We start from the raw sequence: 19,141 nt of genomic DNA on the forward strand, positions 1-19,141 counted from the left end.
GCCCCATTGCTCTCTCTCCCCCCCCAACAGGGGCGAGAACCCAGCTGTCCTAGGCCCCAGGCCCGCCCAGCAGCCTGTAGCCGCCCCACAGCGAGGCCTCGTTTGACGAGGGCCCTGATTCCTGGGGGCTGGGAAACGCCCCGGGGCGGGCAGGGAACTCCCTGGGGTGAGGGGGTTCACTGGCCACCCAGCCCCCACCCTCAGGGCAGGCCCCCTGCCCACGGAAAGCCCCCGTCTCGGAGAGGATGTGTCTCTGGTTGTGCAACTGCCCAGTTTTGGTTCCCTCCCTCGGGCCTCCGCCCGGCAGCAAGAGCCGCTCTGGGGCTCCCGGCAGTGGGGCAGGGCCCCGGGCAACCCGCCCCTTGTGGCAGTGGCCCAGCCTGGCGGCGCCTTCCCGCTAGGCCCCACGCCCCTCCTGGAGCCGGCGGCTCCGCCCTTGGCTGTCCCACGGGGAGGCCCCCTGGCTTGCACGGCTGGGTGGAGCGGGTTGGACCAGAGGCAGCTGGGGACACGGGTCCCAGTCCCACCTTTGCCTCGGCTTTTCTGTCTGCCCTTCAGTCCGCCTCAGCCGCCGCTCCGTGCCTCAGTTTCCCCCTCCGTTCAATTGGGTCACGGCGGGCAAGAGTGTGAACAGATGCACCAGCGCCTCAAAAAAAAAAAAAAAAAAAAAGACAGGAGTGACGCTGCTGTCACTGCTAGCCGCCCCCCGTCTCCCGGTGGCCCCCCGTTGCCCCCCGGTCATGTGTCCCCCTTTGATCTCCTGGCTTCCTGGCCTAGGCCCTGCCTGCCCACATGCACAGCGGTTCCTGCGGAGAAACAGCCTGTTTCATGGCCTCAACATGAATTTGCGTTCGACTTGGTGAATTTGCAGGTTTCCTTAAAGGCGTCAAAAAGTCGCAAACGTTCTTTCGGTCCAGTGTGGGGGGTGAGGGGAGAGAAAGAAACAAACAAACACCCCCCCCTTTGGGGAGAGCCCATGCACCGGTGTCGCTCCGTTGTGGGCTGTGTTTGTGGGTTTGTGTTGGTCTTTCTCAGGCCTTAGTAATAACTTTCAAAGTTGTCTTTTGTCTTTGTGTGCGCGTGGCTGTGTGTGCTTGTGGGGCTCTGCGCGTGTGCAGCTGTGTGGCTGAGTGTGGCTCCGGAGAGGGGGCAGGGGGCTCTTTGTGCACATGCGTGTGGTTGTGTGCACGCGTGTGGCTGTGAGAGGAGGGGGCTCAGCGTGTGCGCCTGCGAGGCTGTGTTTGTGCGTCCGCACACGCGTGTGCAGGGCTGTGTGTCGCGGCGGGCTGTGCCGTGTTGCGGTGTGTGTCCTTGTTATCACGGTGTGCGGTGGAGCGAGGGATCCTGTTTCCCTACGGCAGCCCCCGGAGGCGGGGGGGGGCGTCCCCGAGGGACACGGCTCTGTGGCTTCCCCTCCACGCCTCGCGGGGGGGCGGGAGGCCGTTGGGCTCGGGGCAGGGCCGGCCCCGCTTATGTAACACCAAGCAGCCCCGGGGAGAGGCAGAGCCTCCCAGAGCGGCGCACGGACACCTTCCCTCCGCCCGCCCCGCCGGGCCCCCAGCTGCGCAGCATGGAGGTGTCCTGAGCCCCCCGGCTCGCAGCGCGGACCCGCTCGGCTTCCAGCGTCTCGCGCCCCGGCTGGGGGTCCCAGGCAGGTAGGAGCCGGCTGCTGCTTGTTCCCAGCCCCCCACAGCTGCGCCCTCCGGCAGGTGCTGGAACCTGGCTGGGGGTGGGAGACTGCCCCATGGCGGGGAGGGAGGGGGCGTCCTGCCTGCATGGGGACAGGAGTGGCCCCCAATGCGGCAGGACTGGGGACCCCAGCACCAGCCCCCCGATTCCAATGTCCCCCCCCGACACAGATCCCCAGCCCTTTTCAGCCCCTCCCCCCCCCCGGATCCCTGGCCCCTTCCAGCCCCCCACCCAGATCCCCTCTCCGTCCGGCTGCCCACATCCTGCTGCTGGCTGGGGGCTCGTGGGTCCGGGGGCCCGAGGGTCCGGGGGCCCGAGAGGCTGGGGGCAGGAGCCTGCCCCATGTGAGTGGGGAGAAGTGGGGCCCACAAGGCAGCTGGGCATGTGGGGTGGGGGCCCTGCAGCCCGGGAGGTTCTGGTCAGACGGGAGCCTTCCCGTGGGTCGGGGGGCTGCTTGGGTCCGGCTGGGCCGGCGAGTCCGGAGACTCACCCCCGCTGCCCAGCCTGGGAAAGGGCAGGAGAGGTCGGGGGGCTCTGCCCGGGGAGCGTCCGTCTGCGCTGTGGGGTCTCTGGGTGCGAGTTAGTGACCCGCTGGGGGTGCAGAACACAGCCCCTCCCCCCCTCAGCACTCTTCCATGGAGCACAACACACCTGCACGCATCCGACGCGCCGAGTGCACACACAAAGATACAAACATACACACGTTCACTCACACACCTACACACACCCTGACTCACAAGCCCCCTACACACGGAGAGCACACACATGTACACACTGTATACACACTCAGTGCACACACAACCTACACCTGCAGAGTGCACACACCCAGAGACCCACTGTATACACACACACACACACCCAGAGACCCACTGTATGCACACACACACACACACACAGAGACCCACTGTATACACACACACACAGACCCACTGTATACACACACACACACACACACACACACACACACACACACACACAGACCCACTGTATACACACACACACACACACACACAGAGACCCACTGTATACACACACACACACACACACACAGACCCACTGTGTACACACACACACACACACACACACATCCCACACGGAGTGCACAGGCGCATACACACACAGCGTTTACACCCCCCCCCCACAGCCCCGCCCCCACCAAAGCCCCCTGTCTCTCCCAGGCGTTTGCACTTTCCCCTTTGTGTGGGGCGAGTGACGTGGGGCTGGGCTCTGGGGCAGCTCCTCTTGCTGGGGGCGAGGCCTGTGGGTCTAGTGTCTGGCCGGCTGGGGCTTGGCGGGGCCAGTTCTCTGGTTGGAAAGGGGCACGTGCGTGTTTGTGTGTGCGCGTCTGTGTGTGCGTGTGCGCGCACCGCTGCCCTCTCCTGGTAGCACCCAGCACTGGTAGCCATGGCCCATAGACCCCGTAGGGAGAAGCGCTGCAGGAGAGTCTCCTCCAGCGTGTGTTGGGGGTTGGGTGGGGAGGCAGGGTGCTACGGTCTCTCCCAGCAGCTGCCGTGGAAGCCAGCAGGCTGGGGTCGGACCAGGCGCGCGAGAGCGCGTGGCCAGCGGAACTCTCTGCCCCATGATGCCGCAGAGCCTGGGCGGGGGGGCCCTGCAGCCGCGCTACCTGGCAATACACAGAGAGGCTCCCGCTGAGCTGGCACAGGCCTGGGCTCCAGGGACACGGCTGTGGTTGGGGGAGGTCCCACAGGTGGGGCCAGCTGCTGCACTTCATGGCCCATTGGCCCTGCCCCAGGGGCCCTGCTCCCAGCCTGTCCCTGGAGAGGAGCTTGGCTGCTCTCTGGAGCGGTGGCCTGGCAGTTAGCGCTCCCCGCTGCCCTCTCCTGGACCGGTGCTGCTCTATGGCGTGTCATAGACCCCGCACAGCCAACAGCGAGTCCCGTTCAGCTCATGCACCAGGGGCTGCGCACTCAGAGCAGCAAGGGCCGGACTCGGTCCCCAGAGGGCTCCAGGGTGCTGACACAGGGACTTCCCCCCCCACCCCCGCCTCAAAGCAGCCACTTCTGGGGAACAGCACAGCCCACGGCGGCTGAGCACGCACCGCAGAGCAGGCGGAGCTCAGTCTGCTTTTCGGAGGGGGGCCGTTGCCAGAGCCCCAGAGCCCCAGGCAGAGGGGGGCTGGCTTGGCCGAGGCGCCTGGGAATGTGGCAACGCTGGGGGCCGGGACTGTTGGCGATCCAGGGACGTCGCAGCGGATGTGGTATCCCCTGCTACCCAGCTCTGGGTGCCCGGGGAGTGGGCCGGCTTTGCTGGCTGCCCCGGAGGGGCCAGGCCTCCTGCCGAGGGGCGATAAGGGGGTTCCTGTAGCTCTCGCTCTCTCTAAGGGTCTGAGCTGCCTGGCAGCTCTGTCCTCTGGCGGGTAACAACGGGAAGCAGCACAGGAAATATCTCCCCGCAGGATGTCAGTGCGCTCCCATCTCCAAGGGCATGTCACCACGGAGCAGGCTTGGCCTCAGGCTGGGCTGTGTGTCATGTGCCCTATACTGCTAATCACTAGTGGGGATTTTCCTTCCGCTCCGGAAGGCAGAGGTTGCGTTCCTGGGGGGGGGGGGCAAGCCCTCTCCCAGCCCCATCCCTGGCTCAGGGCTTGGGGTGCTGTGCTGGTGACTCTGGTTTTACCCCAGTGTCCCTGCAAGTCCCAAAGCCGCCTCCCTGCCCCCGCAGGCTCCCGTCCCCAGCCAGCTGCTCCCGGCTAGGGGAGGGAGCCAGGATGCAGCCAGGCTCCTGCATCGTCTCCATCGGAGGCTGCAGAGAGAGAGACCAGCCGGCAGTTCCTGCAGTGAGCCTTTGCCAGGGCACAGATGGGACAGGAGAAGGGTGGGAGCCCCGGGCTGGCTGCACCCCTCTGCCCCCCCCCCCCCCACGGAGCCCCTGGACTGGCCCCAATACGCCAAGCTGGTGGAGTGACCCTGAAGGCTACAGCAGGCTGGGGGCAGGGTTGTCGGCTCAGAGCAGGGCTCGGCCTGAGGGACGGGACAGCAGCCTCCAGTGGCACTCCCTCCCGGCCAGACAGCCGTGTGAAAAGAGTCCCCTTGGCTGCAGTACAGGGGCTATGACACAGAGCAGAGCGGCACGGATTCCATCCAGCAGAGGGCAGTGGCGCTCGCACACTAGCATGGGTGCCCACCCACATAGAAGCCGTGGCACCCAGGCCAGTTATGGGCACCTTACCTAAGCGCGGGTGTTGCAGGCTCCGGGGTAAAGATCCAGCTGCAAGTTGGATCCCTGCTACTAACCCCAGGCAGGGCGCCGGCGCCCTACGGGCCTCGTGCAAGCTCCGGTGCAGGCGGAGGAGCAGAACAAGCCCGGGCCCCGGGGGTCCTGGGCGTGGCTGGCTTCAGCCGTGAGTCTTTACCAGCCTCGCCTGCCCCAGCCGTGAAACCAGGCTGTGGGTTCGAGTCCCATGCCAGCCCTGACCCGCTCCCAACCCAGCGCTTGGCCACACGGCTCTGCTTGCTGGTTTGTTATCGTGGACTCTCCCTAAGCACTGCGGCCCAGAGATGGGTTTGTTGCTGTAGGGTCTTCCCACGACAAGTGGGGAGAATCTCGTAGCTAAGCCATGGGCTCTGGGCACGCCACGACCAGCTCTCTAGGCCGCATGCTGATGTTGAACTTGGCTTCTGCTGGTGTGAAAGGCACCTGCGCTAAGGGAAAATCCCCCTCCGGCATACAGGCCCTCTGACACACAGCTGGACAGTTCTTCTGCCCAGCAGAGGGCAGTGCTGCGCACAGGCTCACCGGCTCCTGTTAACGATCAGGCTGTGGCCCATCTGTGCAGGGGTCTGGAGGGAAAGTATCCCCCATCCTGTGCCATTGGGGGAGATGTGGAAGGGGGAGGAGGTGTGGGTCTCACTTGACAGGGGAGTATGTGAGCCCCAGCAGCTGGAAGGGGCGCTTGAGCAAGAGAACTGCCAGGGCTTAGCACTGCTGGTGGGGGAAGTGGGATATCAGCTGTCAGAGCCATCACAGGGGCAGGGTGGCTGGAGCAAACCGCCGGCTCCCAGCTGCATCGTCACAACCCTACTAGGCTCTTCTCCGGCGACCCCAAAGCCTTTCGCTGAGGCCAGTTGTGTGGCTGGGGAAACTGAGGCACGGAGAGGCACCGCTCGCCCATGGGCACCCAGCAGGCCAAATCCCACGTCTCCTGAGGGCAGAGCGGGCCACACTGCCTGCCGGGGTGCCAGGGCAGCGACCCGCGTCGGTGCCTGGCTGTGCCAAGTGGTTGCTGCGGGAGGGGGAGGGGTTGGCAGTGTTTGCACCCCCCTGCCCTGTGCTCTCCGTGCATGACGCCAACCCCATGGCAGGGCTCCTGATGGGCTGAGAGGGCGGGCAGCCACCAGGGCTGGTGGGGGAGGATGTCCCCTCCGCCGCCCCCTGCAGCCCCCCTCCCCTGCCCCACACCCTGGGCCCAAGGGCGGGGGAGGTGCCGTATGGGAGCCAGGCTCAGTGTTAACCAAGAAGGGCCGGGCATCACAGTCGCCTTGTGCAACATCCCGCCAGGGCCTTGGGAAATCGTAGGGGGCCGGTGTCGAAACAGGGGCGGGAAACCGGGGGCCCCACAAGGTGATAACGGCCCACAGGCTGCAGCGGGGGAGGGGGCCGATCAGGGCCTTTAACTCCTTGCGTGCGGCAACGCCCCACAATAACAGCACCCTGCTCTCCGCGGAGCCGGAGCCCCGCGGCTCTAACCACTGGGCCCCACTCCCCTGCCAGGGCCCAAGGAGAGGGCCCAGGAGTCCTGGCTCCCAGCCCGGTGGCTCTAACCACTAGGCACCACTCCCCTGCCAGGGCCCAAGGAGAGGGCCCAGGAGTCCTGGCTCCCAGCCCGGTGGCTCTAACCACTAGGCACCACTCCCCTGCCAGGGCCCAAGGAGAGGGCCCAGGAGTCCTGGCTCCCAGCCTGGTGGCTCTAACCACTGGGCCCCACTCCCCTGCCAGGGCCCAAGGAGAGGACCCAGGAGTCCTGGCTCCCAGCCCGGTGGCTCTAACCACTAGGCCCCACTCCCCTGCCAGGGCCCAAGGAGAGGGCCCAGGAGTCCTGGCTCCCAGCCCGGTGGCTCTAACCACTAGGCCCCACTCCCCTGCCAGGGCCCAAGGAGAGGACCCAGGAGCCCACCCCTGTACCCTCCCCCACACATGCCCCCTCCTCCCCCCCGCGAACAGGCGCATTCTCCCCGTCCAGCCGGGCGCTGGGGGCAGCCTGGCCCTCCCGTCCTGGCGGGATGCGGCGGCTGGAAGCGCGGGAAAGCAGAAGTAAGCGCAGCGTGCGGTCGGGCAGGGCGTTCCTGTGGCCGGGAGCAGAGGGGTGAGGCAGCTGGGGGCACCCGCAGGGCATCAGTGGGCGCTGGGCCAGCCGCCCCCCCCGGCCAGTGCCCCACGGGCAGGATTTGGGAGCCTGGAGAGGCGCCCCACGGCCAGCTGGGACCGGTTACTCAAGTCACATGTCTGCGTGGGGGGGGTTTCTCGGTGGAGAGCCACGCCCCCCGATTTCAGGGATCAAAGGGTTGTTTCCTCTTTCGACATGGCGTTGCTGGTTTTTCGTGTGTATTTTTGGAAAATTACGAAATGTTCCCAAGAGATTCAAAGGGGCCGTTGGGAGCGTCTCGTCGGCCGCCCCATGCGGCTCCAGCCAGAAAATGGCCCCCCATCCCGCCCTGAACCGGGCCGTGCGGGTGCTAAAGTAGCCAGGGATGGAGACAAAAGCAAAAGGGGGGAGGGGGAACCTGGCGGATTTCGGGAACTGGTTTTTGGCGCGAGAAAAGCCCCTGTGGCCCCTGTGGAGACGAGCCAGCCAAGGCCCGGGCCCAGCGCTGGGGCCTTTCCACCCCTGAGTGCGTTGGCCACGTGGCCCACTCCTCTGACCACAAGCTGCTGCATCCCCCCCAGAGGTGGCAGCTCTCGGCACGGGGGGGGGGGGGGTGTACAGCGCCTGGCGCACCGGGGTCCTGGAGATGCTACCGTAATGCCCCTAACAAATGAGCAGTGAGAACAGGAGCCGTGGGAACGCCCGCCCTGGAGGCTGGATCTTGCCGGATCAAAGTGGAGCTGAGCCAGGAGCCAGGAGCCAGGAGCCAGGAAGGGGGAGGGAGTCGGCCCCCAGGGCCTGGGGGAGTCTCTGGGGCTGGACAGTGGCCGGAGTAGCCAGGCTGGGGTGTTTCGGCTGAGCGGGCCCAGGGGGCTTGGAGGGCTGGCTGGGGGGTGCAGGCGCTGGGCTGGAGCCCTGGCAAACTCGTTTCGCAGACAGGGGGGAGGGGCCGTGGGTGCTGCTCGGCTGGGTGGCCCCCAGGGGAAGGTGCCGTGTCCCGACAGCAGTGGCTGCAGCCCCTGGGTGCCAATCCGCTGTAATGCAAACCCTGACTTGGCCGGTCAGTGACCTGGGAGCTGCCCAGCCGGCCCCGGGCAGAGCCCATCCCTGCCCCGGCTCTGATCTCACCGTGCCCAGAGCCCCCGGCCCCACCGCGGCCCGGGGGAGACTCACCCCTCGCACCTGGGTGGCACCTGGCGGAGCTCGGGGGGCACCCAGGGCCAGGCGCTGCAGACCAGGAGCCAGGAGCGAGCTCTGGGAAAGCCACATGATCCCAGCCGGATTGTGGGTGGGGTGCACTGCCGTGCGGAACCGGGGGGGGACAGTGTGGGAGGGGGCTGCCCTGGCAGGGGGGGAGTGCACTAGCGGGGAATGAGAAGGGGGTGGGGCAGGGAACCTTCCTCTCCCAGGGCCCCACAGAACCAGCTGGGCCGTGTGGGGGGGACCTGGAATCACGCAGACAGCCTGGCCATAAGGGGGAGCTGTCTGGCTATGGAGGGGGCTGTCCCTTGGTGCCCCACGGAGCTAGTCTGGCTATGGGGGGGGGGGCGGGAGCTGTCCCTTGGTGCCCCACGGAGCTAGTCTGGCTATGGGGGGGGGGGGGAGCTGTCCCTTGGTGCCCCACGGAGCTAGTCTGGCTATGGGGGGGGGGGGGGAGCTGTCCCTTGGTGCCCCACGGAGCTAGTCTGGCTATGGGGGGGGGCGGGAGCTGTCCCTAGGTGCCCCACGGAGCTAGTCTGGCTATGGGGGGGGGGGGCGGGAGCTGTCCCTAGGTGCCCCACGGAGCTAGTCTGGCTATGGGGGGGCGGGGGGAGCTGTCCCTTGGTGCCCCACGGAGCTAGTCTGGCTATGGGGGGGGCAGCGGGAATTGTCCCTTGGTGCCCCACGGAGCTAGTCTGGCTATGGGGGCGGGAGCTGTCCCTTGGTGCCCCACGGAGCTAGACTGGCTATGGGGGGGGCAGCGGGAATTGTCCCTTGGTGCCCCACGGAGCTAGTCTGGCTATGGGGGGGGGAGCTGTCCCTTGGTGCCCTGGGTTAGCACACACTCAGGGGTTCTCCGTTCCACAAGGGGGTCGAGGCCTCTGAAGCCCCCCAACGGGGGTCTGAGCATCCCTGGGGAGGCGTTTGGGGGCCGGTGCTCACGGAGCTGACTGGGGGGCAGGGCCGTTCCCCTGGGAGGGCGCTGCCAGCGGAGGCGGGGGAGCGCGGGCGCCGGGCGGGGCCATTTCTGCTTCTCTTCCCGGCAGGCCGGGGCTCCCCTGCAGCAGGGCGCCTCTTGTGCAATCGATGGAGGGAGGCAGCCCTGCCTGCCAGCTCAGGCGCCGGCCCGGGGAGGGCTGTGGGCCCACGGCCGGGGGCCGGGACTCAGGAGCGCTCTCCCCTAACTGGGCTGGCCCCTTTGCCCCAGGGCGGCACTAGGGGGCGCTGTGTTGCAGGGGGCAGGGTGGGGGCCAGCAGGGGGCGCTCTCCCCTAGCGGCCAGGGCTGGCCCCAGGACAGCACTAGGGGGCGCTGGGCTGCGGGGAGCAGGGTGGGGGCCAGCAGGGGGCGCTCTCCCCGGCACTCAGCTCCAGCCCCACGGGGCGCTGTGCTGGGGGGGGGGCACAAAGCGAGCCCAAGGCCCCGGCCGCTCGTGGCCCTGTCTCTGAGGGTGGGAGAGCTGTGGCTGATCTGAGTCGGTTCCCTGGGCCCCCCCACGGTTATTCTGCACGTCCCAGCAGCTCACGGAGCCCAGAGCCCTGCTCAGACACAGAGCGAGAAAGGGAGTAGACACAAGGAAGGGAAACTAAGGCACTGAGTAGCACAGCAACCTGCCCAGAACCAGGAATAGAGCCTGCAGGCCAGTGCAGCACGCTACCCACTAGACCACACTGCCTCTGTCTGGCCCTGGGCCCGGGCCAGTGCAGCGCGCTACCCACTAGACCACACTGCCTCTGTCTGGCCCTGGGCCCGGGCCAGTGCAGCGCACTACCCACTAGACCACACTGCCTCTGTCTGGCCCTGGGCCCGGGCCAGTGCAGCGCGCTACCCACTAGACCACACTGCCTCTGTCTGGCCCTGGGCCCGGGCCAGTGCAGCGCGCTACCCACTAGACCACACTGCCTCTGTCTGGCCCTGGGCCCAGGCCAGTGCAGCGCGCTACCCACTAGACCACACTGCCTCTGTCTGGCCCTGGGCCCGGGCCAGTGCAGCGCACTACCCACTAGACCACACTGCCTCTGTCTGGCCCTGGGCCCGGGCCAGTGCAGCGCGCTACCCACTAGACCACACTGCCTCTGTCTGGCCCTGGGCCCGGGCCAGTGCAGCGCGCTACCCACTAGACCACACTGCCTCTGTCTGGCCCTGGGCCCGGGCCAGTGCAGCGCGCTACCCACTAGACCACACTGCCTCTGTCTGGCCTTGGACCCGGGCCAGTGCAGCGCGCTACCCACTAGACCACACTGCCTCTGTCTGGCCCTGGGCCCGGACCAGGGATGGTCAGGGCTGGCGGGGGGGCGGGCAGAGCGCAGGGGGGCTCTGGGAGCTGGCAAGGCGTGATCCTGACAGCTGCAGGCCAGGGTGCATGCTGGGGCCATGCGGCTGCGGGTGATAAGGGACCTTATCTGTGTGTTGCAGGAGCAGAGCAGGCCTCCTCGTGGCTTCATGCATGTCTGATCTGGCCAGCTGCGGGCTGCAAATTCACAGAACCGGCTCGGAGGTGAGGGGAGCCACCAGGCGGCGGGGGAGGGGGCCTTATCAGGGCGCCAGACGGGGCGGTCACGCCCGGGGTGGCTATAGGAACATCCCACCCGCAGGAAACGTGGCGCTGGAGAACGGGCTCCATACTGCAGCCTTCCCCCTTTGGCAGGCGTGGGGCAGCCGCCCTGCAGAGCGGGAGACCCAGCAGGGCAGGTCAGAAAGGGGGGAGGGCGGGGTGAGATCACCCCAGGCGGAAGGGGAAGAGGCGCCCAGTTAGAGCCAGGACCCCTCAGGCCAGCAGCCCCAGACTTTGGGGAAGTTGGATCTGGAGCCGACCTCCACCACAGGCTCCAGGGAGAGCCTGCCTCCTACACGCACTTGGTCCAGCAGGCCCTGGGGAGATGCACACGAAGAGCGAGCCTGGGCAGCCCCCTTCGCCTGCCACACCCGGGCCTTGCTGGACAGGACAAGCCTCAGGGCCCGGGGCACCCTGGGGCTCCCAAGAGCTTCTGAGGGTGCCCGGGATCAGAGAGAGCTCTCCGGCTGTCAGAGAGAGAGAGAGCGCTCAGACCACCCGTCAGGCAGGAAAGTTGTAGGGCGGGGGGATCCTGTCTCTACCAATCAGCAGGCAGGAAGGTGAGGGTGGATCCTGTCTCCACCAATCAGCAGGCAGGAAAGTTGTAGGGCAGGGGGATCCTGTCTCTATCAATCAGCAGGCAGAAGGGCGGGGTGGATCCTGTCTCCACCAATCAGCAGGCAGGATGGCTGGCATGGATCCTGTCTGTACCAATCAGCAGGCAGGATGGCGAGGGTGGATCATGTCTCTCCCCCTCAACCTTTGTGGTGGATCCCGTCCCTCTCAAGCAGAAAGGTTAGAATGGATCCTGTCTCCACCAATCAGCAGGCAGGAAGGCGAGGGTGGATCCTGTCTCCACCAATCAGCAGGCAGGAAGGCGAGGGTGGATCCTGTCTCCACCAATCAGCAGGCAGGAAGGCGAGGGTGGATCCTGTCTCCACCAATCAGCAGGCAGGAAGGCGAGGGTGGATCCTAGCTCTACCAATCAGTAGAGGGAAAGGCTGGACCTTTATCCAATCGCGTTCTTTCTTTCCTTGTGCGGCAGAATTTGGCTGCCACGGCCGGTTTCGGGGTGGCCCTTCTGGAGCAGACTCTGGGCAGGGCTTGGGCCGGCAAGATGCCCCCTTGCCCCCCGCAGCAGGGCCGGGCCCGGACGACGCTCCTGCCCGCGCCGCTGCCGAGCGAGCCCGGCCAGCAGGGCGAGATGGAGCTGACCTGGCAGGAGATCATGTCCATTGCGGAGCTGCAGGTGAGCCCCGCCCAGAGCCCTCCAGAGAGGGGGCCCGTCTGCTTCCCTCCCCTACCCGGGCTGGCTTTGGGGCCAGCCCCATTGCCGCTGGCCGCCGCCCCCGGGGGCGAGAGACGCCAGACCCCAGCGAGCGCCCGGCGCCCGGGGAGGGGAAAAGTCCCGCGGGTTCAGCCTGGCACAGGCAGGGGACCCCCGGCCCATCCCCCCGCAAGGGGGGCAGGCACGGGACGGCTCTTGGCCTGGCTCAGGCTGGACGAGCGGGGCGAGGGACCAGCGGCCCCTCCATTTCCGCCCCGGCTGCAAGCACGGAGCCCACCCAGCCCCGACGTTTGGGTCTCAGGTCTCCCGGCTGCTCCCGGCGCCTTTGGCCTGGGAACGGTTCCCGGGGCGCCCGCCGGCCGGCCGAGCTCTGGTCCTAGTGGCTGGGCCCGGCCGAAGGACAAGGGGGCTGCAAGGCCTGTCCCTGGGGGGCTTTGCAGCCCCGTGGATCCATCCCAGCAGCGGCATGGGGAGACAGCCCGGGCTCTGGGGACACACAGCCCCCTCCCCCAGCCCCTGCCCCCCAGGCCGGGCGGAGCGCTGGGTATTAATTACACGCCGCCGGCTCTTTAATCTTCCCAGGCGGACGGAGCCGCTGAGCCGCCCTGCGCCAACACTGCCCCATTCACGGCCGGGCCCGTGCGGGGCTCGGCGGGCGGGGGCAGGGCGGGGGGCAGGCACACAATGGGGCGTCTGTCTGAAGAGCTGAATCGGCTCCATTGTTCCGGGAGGGACGGTATCGCCCTGTCCATCTCGGGAGGGCAGGCACCTGCTGCAGGGCTCAGCGCTTCCCAGCATGCTCTGGGCCTGTCCCCCCCCCCCGGCAGGGCGATCGCAGCTTGTTCCACTCCCCTGCCCACCCCAAGGAACGGCGCCTTCCCAGCATGCTCTGGGCTCCCCAACCTACCCCAAGGAACGGCGCCTTCCCAGCATGCTCTGGGCTCCCCAACCCAACCCAAGGAACGGCACTTTCCCAGCATGCTCTGGGCTCCCATCCCAACCCAAGGAACGGCGCCTTCCCAGCATGCTCTGGGCTCCCATCCCACCCCAAGGAACGGCGCCTTCCCAGCATGCTCTGGGCTCCCATCCCAACCCAAGGAACGGCGCCTTCCCAGCATGCTCTGGGCTCCCCAACCTACCCCAAGGAACGGCACCTTCCCAGCATGCTCTGGGCTCCCCAACCTACCCCAAGGAACGGCGCCTTCCCAGCATGCTCTGGGCTCCCCAACCTACCCCAAGGAACGGCGCCTTCCCAGCATGCTCTGGGCTCCCATCCCACCCCAAGGAACGGCGCCTTCCCAGCATGCTCTGGGCTCCCATCCCAACCCAAGGAACGGCGCCTTCCCAGCATGCTCTGGGCTCCCCAACCTACCCCAAGGAACGGCACCTTCCCAGCATGCTCTGGGCTCCCCAACCTACCCCAAGGAACGGCGCCTTCCCAGCATGCTCTGGGCTCCCCAACCTACCCCAAGGAACGGCGCCTTCCCAGCATGCTCTGGGCTCCCCAACCTACCCCAAGGAACGGCGCCTTCCCAGCATGCTCTGGGCTCCCCATACCACCCTAGGGGCAGGCTGTCCCCAGTATGCGCTGGGCCCCCATTCTAACGCAGGGTGCGTATGGTGAGTTCCCAGCGTGCTGCATTTCCCCACCCCCATATCCTGAGGCCTCCGTGGCCCCGTCCTTGGGCTGGAGGCCCTGCTGAGTGTGGGGCGGGCGCAGGGCTGAGGGAGCCCGGACCCGCCAGGTGAGCGGGGCTGCAGATGCCCAGGACTGGAGATGCTGCCAAAGTGGAAAGCGCGCCGTGGGGAGGGCACAAGTCCCCCCGGGCGAGGTGCAGCCATGAAATTCCTAGACCCCATTGACGACCGCAGCCGGGGGAGCCAGTCCTGGGAGCCAGTCCGGGAGGCGAGAGGCGACTCTCGGTTGAGTCCAGCGCGGTCCCCGGGGTCTGGTCCAAGAGATGAACCCAGCTGGCCCATTCGGGAAAAGCAACGGGAGCGCAAATCAAATCAACCCCCCTGTAGGGGGACCCTCCAAGAAACGCCCCCGTGGCGTCAGCTCCCTTTTAAAGGGGGCGCCCCGGGAAGGAAGACGCCGGGTAGCTGGCCGCTCAAGGGAGCTATCACGAGGGGGAGGCGCCCGCAAGCCGGGCGGGGGCTGTTTAAACACCCTTGGGATGGCTCAGAGTAAAGGAATCCCTCGACCCAGGACCAAACGCAGCACCAGGGCGGATGGGCACCGTGTGCATGTGAGGTCGGGAAGCCACGTGCTGGCGTATCCAGAGGAGAGTTCGGGAGGCGGCTTGCGAAGGACGCAGCCCTGGACCGCAGGGACGGGCGTAAATGCATCCGGCGCAGGGAGCCCGGCGGCCGGTGCCCTGACGATGGAGCCCGGCGGGGAGAAAAGGCTGGATTCCTTGCACGGGTCCCCTGAGCATGGGAGGGACAATACCCCAGCCCCTCGGGGGTGGGAGGCCCAGCCCAGCCAGGCCTCGTGGGCAGCACTAACTAACCTGCATCTCTCCCCCCACAGGGCCTGGATGTGCCAAACGAGGCCCCCTGTGACCCCGCGCTCTACACCCTCATGCACCAGATGGGGCCCGCGGCCAGCTACGGGCACTGCCCGGCGCTGGGGGACGGCCCGGTGCCCAGCTGCAGTCAGCCTGCCCCCGCCTACGACCGTCACTACCTGGACGTCCCGGCGGCCCCGTGCCCCCGGCTGGGCATGGGTCCCATGCCCTCCCTGGACCCCCCTTTCGGCTACACCGGGATGCTGATATCCAGCCTCGACCCGGCGCCAGCAGCCGCTGCCCTGGCTCAGCTGGGCCCCAACAAGACTCCGTCGCTCTCCGGGCTGCTGAGCGAGTCCCTCGGGGTGGCCGGGGGCCGGGCGGAGGGCTACGGGCCCCCGCCGCCCTGCAGCGCCCAGGAGGACTTGGAATCGGACTCGGGTTTGTCCCTCAACTACAGCGAGGCAGACTCCATGGAGACGGAGGGGCCGGAGCCCTGCGGGCTGCGGGCGGACTATGCGGAGATGTACCCGGTGGATTACAGCCCGCACTACCCCCTGCTGCCCAGCCTGCAGGAGGCGCTCCCCTTCGGCACCACGCAGCCCCCGGAGCCCTTCCAAGCCCAGGCGGAGAAGGGCCGGGCTGCCCCGCGGGCCGAGCTGGCCTGCAGCCGGGACGAGCGCCGCGCCCTGGCCATGAAGATCCCCTTCCCCACCGAGAAGATCGTCAACCTGCCGGTGGACGACTTCAACGAGCTGGTGGCCAAGTTCCCGCTGACGGAGCCGCAGCTGGCGCTGGTGCGGGACATCCGGCGCCGCGGCAAGAACAAGGTGGCGGCTCAGAACTGCCGCAAGCGCAAGCTGGAGACCATCGTGCAGCTGGAGCAGGAGCTGGAGCAGCTGGGCCGGGAGCGGCAGCAGCTGCTGGCCGACCGGCGGGAGGTGGACAAGACGCTGGGCCTCATGCGGCAGAGGCTGGGCCAGCTCTACCACGAGGTCTTCCTGCTGCTGCGGGACGAGGCGGGGAACCCCTACTCGCCCGAGGAGTTCTCCCTGCAGCTCACCGCCGACGGCGGCATCTTCCTGGTGCCCCGCAGCAAGAAGCCGGACAGCAGGGACTGAGCGGGGCGGGGCGGCTTTGTTCTCCCCAGCAAACATGCCTGGGGGCCCCTTCCGCGCGGGACTCCCTGAGCCCCGGAGGCATCGCATGGCCATGGGGGCCCGTCCGTGCGTCACCCCCGGAGCTGTCCGCCGGATGCGCCCGTGCCCCAGCTGCGGGTACGCCCCGTCCCTCTGCGCTCCCCTGGCCAGGGCCCCCCACTCCGCCTGCTCCTCGGGGCGTTTGAGGCGAGGCCGCTGGCTGCAGCTTCTCAGGCCCCCTCGCCCCATGGAGCTGCCACGCCCTGCAGAGAGGGAGAAGGGTTCGGCGCCCGGCTCTGCTCCGTGGGCCCCACCGCGCTGACACGCCTGGAGTCTTCCTCCCTGGATGGCAGGAAACCTGTTTCACGCCCCTTTGTGAAGGCACCGAGAGCAAGGGGGGCCCGAGAGCAGAGTGGAAGGGGAGCAGAGGGGGCCCGAGGGCAGGGTGGAAGGGGAGCAGAGGGGGCCCGAGGGCAGAGTGGAAGGGGAGCAGAGGGGGCCCGAGGGCAGGGTGGAAGGGGAGCAGAGGGGGCCCAAGGGCAGGGTGGAAGGGGAGCAGAGGGGGCCCGAGGGCAGAGTGGAAGGGGAGCAGAGGGGGCCCGAGGGCAGGGTGGAAGGGGAGCAGAGGGGGCCTGAGGGCAGGGTGGAAGGGGACCAGAGGGGGCCCGAGAGCAGAGTGGAAGGGGAGCAGAGGGGGCCCGAGGGCAGAGTGGAAGGGGAGCAGAGGGGGCCCGAGGGCAGGGTGGAAGGGGAGCAGAGGGGGCCCCAAGGGCAGGGTGGAAGGGGAGCAGAGGGGGCCCGAGGGCAGGGTGGAAGGGGAGCAGAGGGGGCCCCAAGGGCAGGGTGGAAGGGGAGCAGAGGGGGCCCGAGGGCAGGGTGGAAGGGGAGCAGAGGGGGCCCGAGGGCAGAGTGGAAGGGGAGCAGAGGGGGCCCGAGGGCAGGGTGGAAGGGGAGCAGAGGGGGCCCGAGGGCAGAGTGGAAGGGGAGCAGAGGGGGCCCGAGGGCAGGGTGGAAGGGGAGCAGAGGGGGCCCAAGGGCAGGGTGGAAGGGGACCAGAGGGGGCCCGAGGGCAGAGTGGAAGGGGAGCAGAGGGGGCCCGAGGGCAGAGTGGAAGGGGAGCAGAGGGGGCCCGAGGGCAGAGTGGAAGGGGAGCAGAGGGCACTGGGGGTCATGGCTGGCACAGGACAGGACCCGAAGGGGGTGGCTGGGAGAGCAGAAGAGCCGTTTCCCTGGCGATGCCGGGCAGGGAGGGACTGGCCCTGGGGACCGGGGCTGGGGGCCCGGAGCCCGTGGGGCTGGGACCATGCCCATCCTCCATCGTGGCGAGTCGTGTGAGTCGCTGAGATCCTGGCGGCTCGGGCACCCCAGGGCTCGGGGGTCACCGTGAGCAGACGCAGCCCCGCCCGGCGCCGTGCAGGGCCCCCATTGTAAATAGAGACCTGGCCTGCAGCTGCGTCTGCCCAGCAATAAACGGCACCGCAGCGGGCAGCTGGGAACCGTCTCCCGCCTCTCACTGGGCACATGGACAGGCCGTGGCCGGCGTGTGTGCGGGCAGTGGGCGTGTGCATGCGGTGGAAGGGCGAGTGTGCACATAGCAGCTCGTGCGAGGGGGCACAAGGGCGAGCCCAGCGAAGGGTTCCCGGCCCAGCGCAGCAGGGAGTTCCATGGCTGCCACCTGCCCGCTGCAGGGAGCTGATGCCCAGGGAGCAGGGACTGACGGGCGGGGGCAGCCTGCCAGCCCCACACCTGGGAAACGGATTGTGGGGGGGGGGGGGGGTTCGCTGGGACAGGCTGGGGGGAGGTTTGGGCAGGAAGCGGGAGGGCCTGGGGCAACACCAAGGGGTTCTGCTCCCCCCTTTCCCAGTTGGCGAGGTGGTGCGCTCATAAAGCAAAATGTGTGTGTGTGTAGGGGGGATCTGATTGTGCCCTACTTGCCCCCCCCCCACTCCAAGGACACTGCGGGGGCCCTAGCTGGCCCTCTGTGTCTCAGACTTTGCTGCCCAGTCCTGGCTGCCGGGCTTTGGTATCTAATGAACAAAGAACACGACTGGAGTCCAGAGCGGATGCGTGCACATTGCGTGTCCTGGGCGTGTGCGTGGTGCAGTAGGGGTGATGGGTCCCTGCATTCCATAGGCACAGCGTTAAACTAGATGTGGCCGGTTGCGTCTGTATGTGCCTTACCTGTGTGGTGTGTGCAGTGAGGCGGGGGTTGTGTTTGCACACGTGTGGTGCACAGTGCAGTGTGCATGCGTGTCCATTTCGCACAGGGGTGTGGGTGCATTGCATGGTAAGGTGCACTGCGGTAGCAGGGCCCCAGTGCTAGCTCTACATGGTGCCAGCAGTGGGATACTAACACCATCCCCTCCCCCGACATTAGCAGTGGAGGCCCCAGCCCGGTGGGCACACAGGGTGGCTCTAATGCAAGCAGGCGCACCAGGGAGCCTCGTGCTCCAAAAGGGGGTGGACCAATAGCCCCAGGGGGGGCTGCTTTGCACCCTGCCCCCACCCAGCAGACTGGACCCTGTAGGCCCAGCCCTGAAACCCAGCGAGGCTGGCGGAAGAGAGAAGCCAAACACCGGAGGGGAATGCCCAGTTGGGCAGCACCAGGCAGGGAGAAAGATCCGAGCAGAGCAGCTCGGCCCTGGGCACATCCAGGAAACGCTGCACGTCCTCTCCCCTCCCCCCCGGCAGTGGTGCAAAGTTTCCTCCCCTGCCAGCCTAGAGGTGAGGCCCCTGGTAGCAGCTGCCAGTTCCTGGCCCAGTTGGTTCAAGTGCCCATTGTTCCAGCTGGGTGCAGGTCTCGCCCAGGGTACCGAGCAGAGCTCTCCAGGGGCATCGCCGGGCCCGCAGGCGGAGGAGCGAGGACCCACTGGCGGAGGAAGGTCCTGGCAGCGGCTGGGCAGCCAGCGACATGGGAGCAGCTGAGACTGGTGGCACGAAACGCGGGATGGTTAGGGACTCAGAACAGGAAGCGGATGGACATATCCCTCTGCAACCCCCCCCCCCCCCCCCACACACACAGTTCACAGGTTTCTATCCACTCTGCTCACCCCACACCCTGCCACCCTACCCTTGGCCACACCCCTCCTCTTCCCCCCCCCCCCCGCCTGACCTGTTTTATGGCAGTGGGAACCCGAGGGGCACACAGGGGTCTGTCCGGCAGCACATCCACCCACCACAGGACTTGCCTAGTTCACACCCAAAGCACCAGCCAAGTCAGCACCAACTAAAACCCCCTGCAATAGCTTTGCACTGGGACATATTAACCGGCTGACAAGCTTCCCATGCTCAAGTCCCTCTTCACTCACCCCTCTGACCGGAGCGGGGGAGGGAGAGGAGCACAGGGCACACCCCACTTCCTTCCTCCAGCTGTACATACCTGGAGCCCTCACACCCCTACCTCTACTCCAGGGGCCTCTTCTGTCCATCCTCGGGGCTC

The 19,141-nt window shown here is 67.5% G+C and overlaps 1 protein-coding gene across 1 annotated transcript; it reads left to right on the plus strand.

Moving 5' to 3' along the window:
• The first annotated feature begins 1,247 nt into the window (after positions 1-1,247).
• On the plus strand, positions 1,248-16,337 carry NFE2 (nuclear factor, erythroid 2). Its single transcript, XM_075901650.2, has 4 exons — positions 1,248-1,655; positions 10,627-10,708; positions 11,811-12,014; positions 14,587-16,337. Exons 2-4 carry the CDS (start codon positions 10,658-10,660, stop codon positions 15,682-15,684), a joined length of 1,353 nt encoding a protein of 450 aa, XP_075757765.2. The 5' UTR covers positions 1,248-1,655; positions 10,627-10,657; the 3' UTR covers positions 15,685-16,337.
• The last annotated feature ends 2,804 nt before the right edge of the window (positions 16,338-19,141 follow it).

The sequence above is a fragment of the Pelodiscus sinensis genome, chromosome 31, assembly GCF_052426305.1.
Source record: "Pelodiscus sinensis isolate ZL-2025 chromosome 31, ASM5242630v1, whole genome shotgun sequence".
Taxonomy (NCBI): domain Eukaryota; kingdom Metazoa; phylum Chordata; order Testudines; family Trionychidae; genus Pelodiscus; species Pelodiscus sinensis.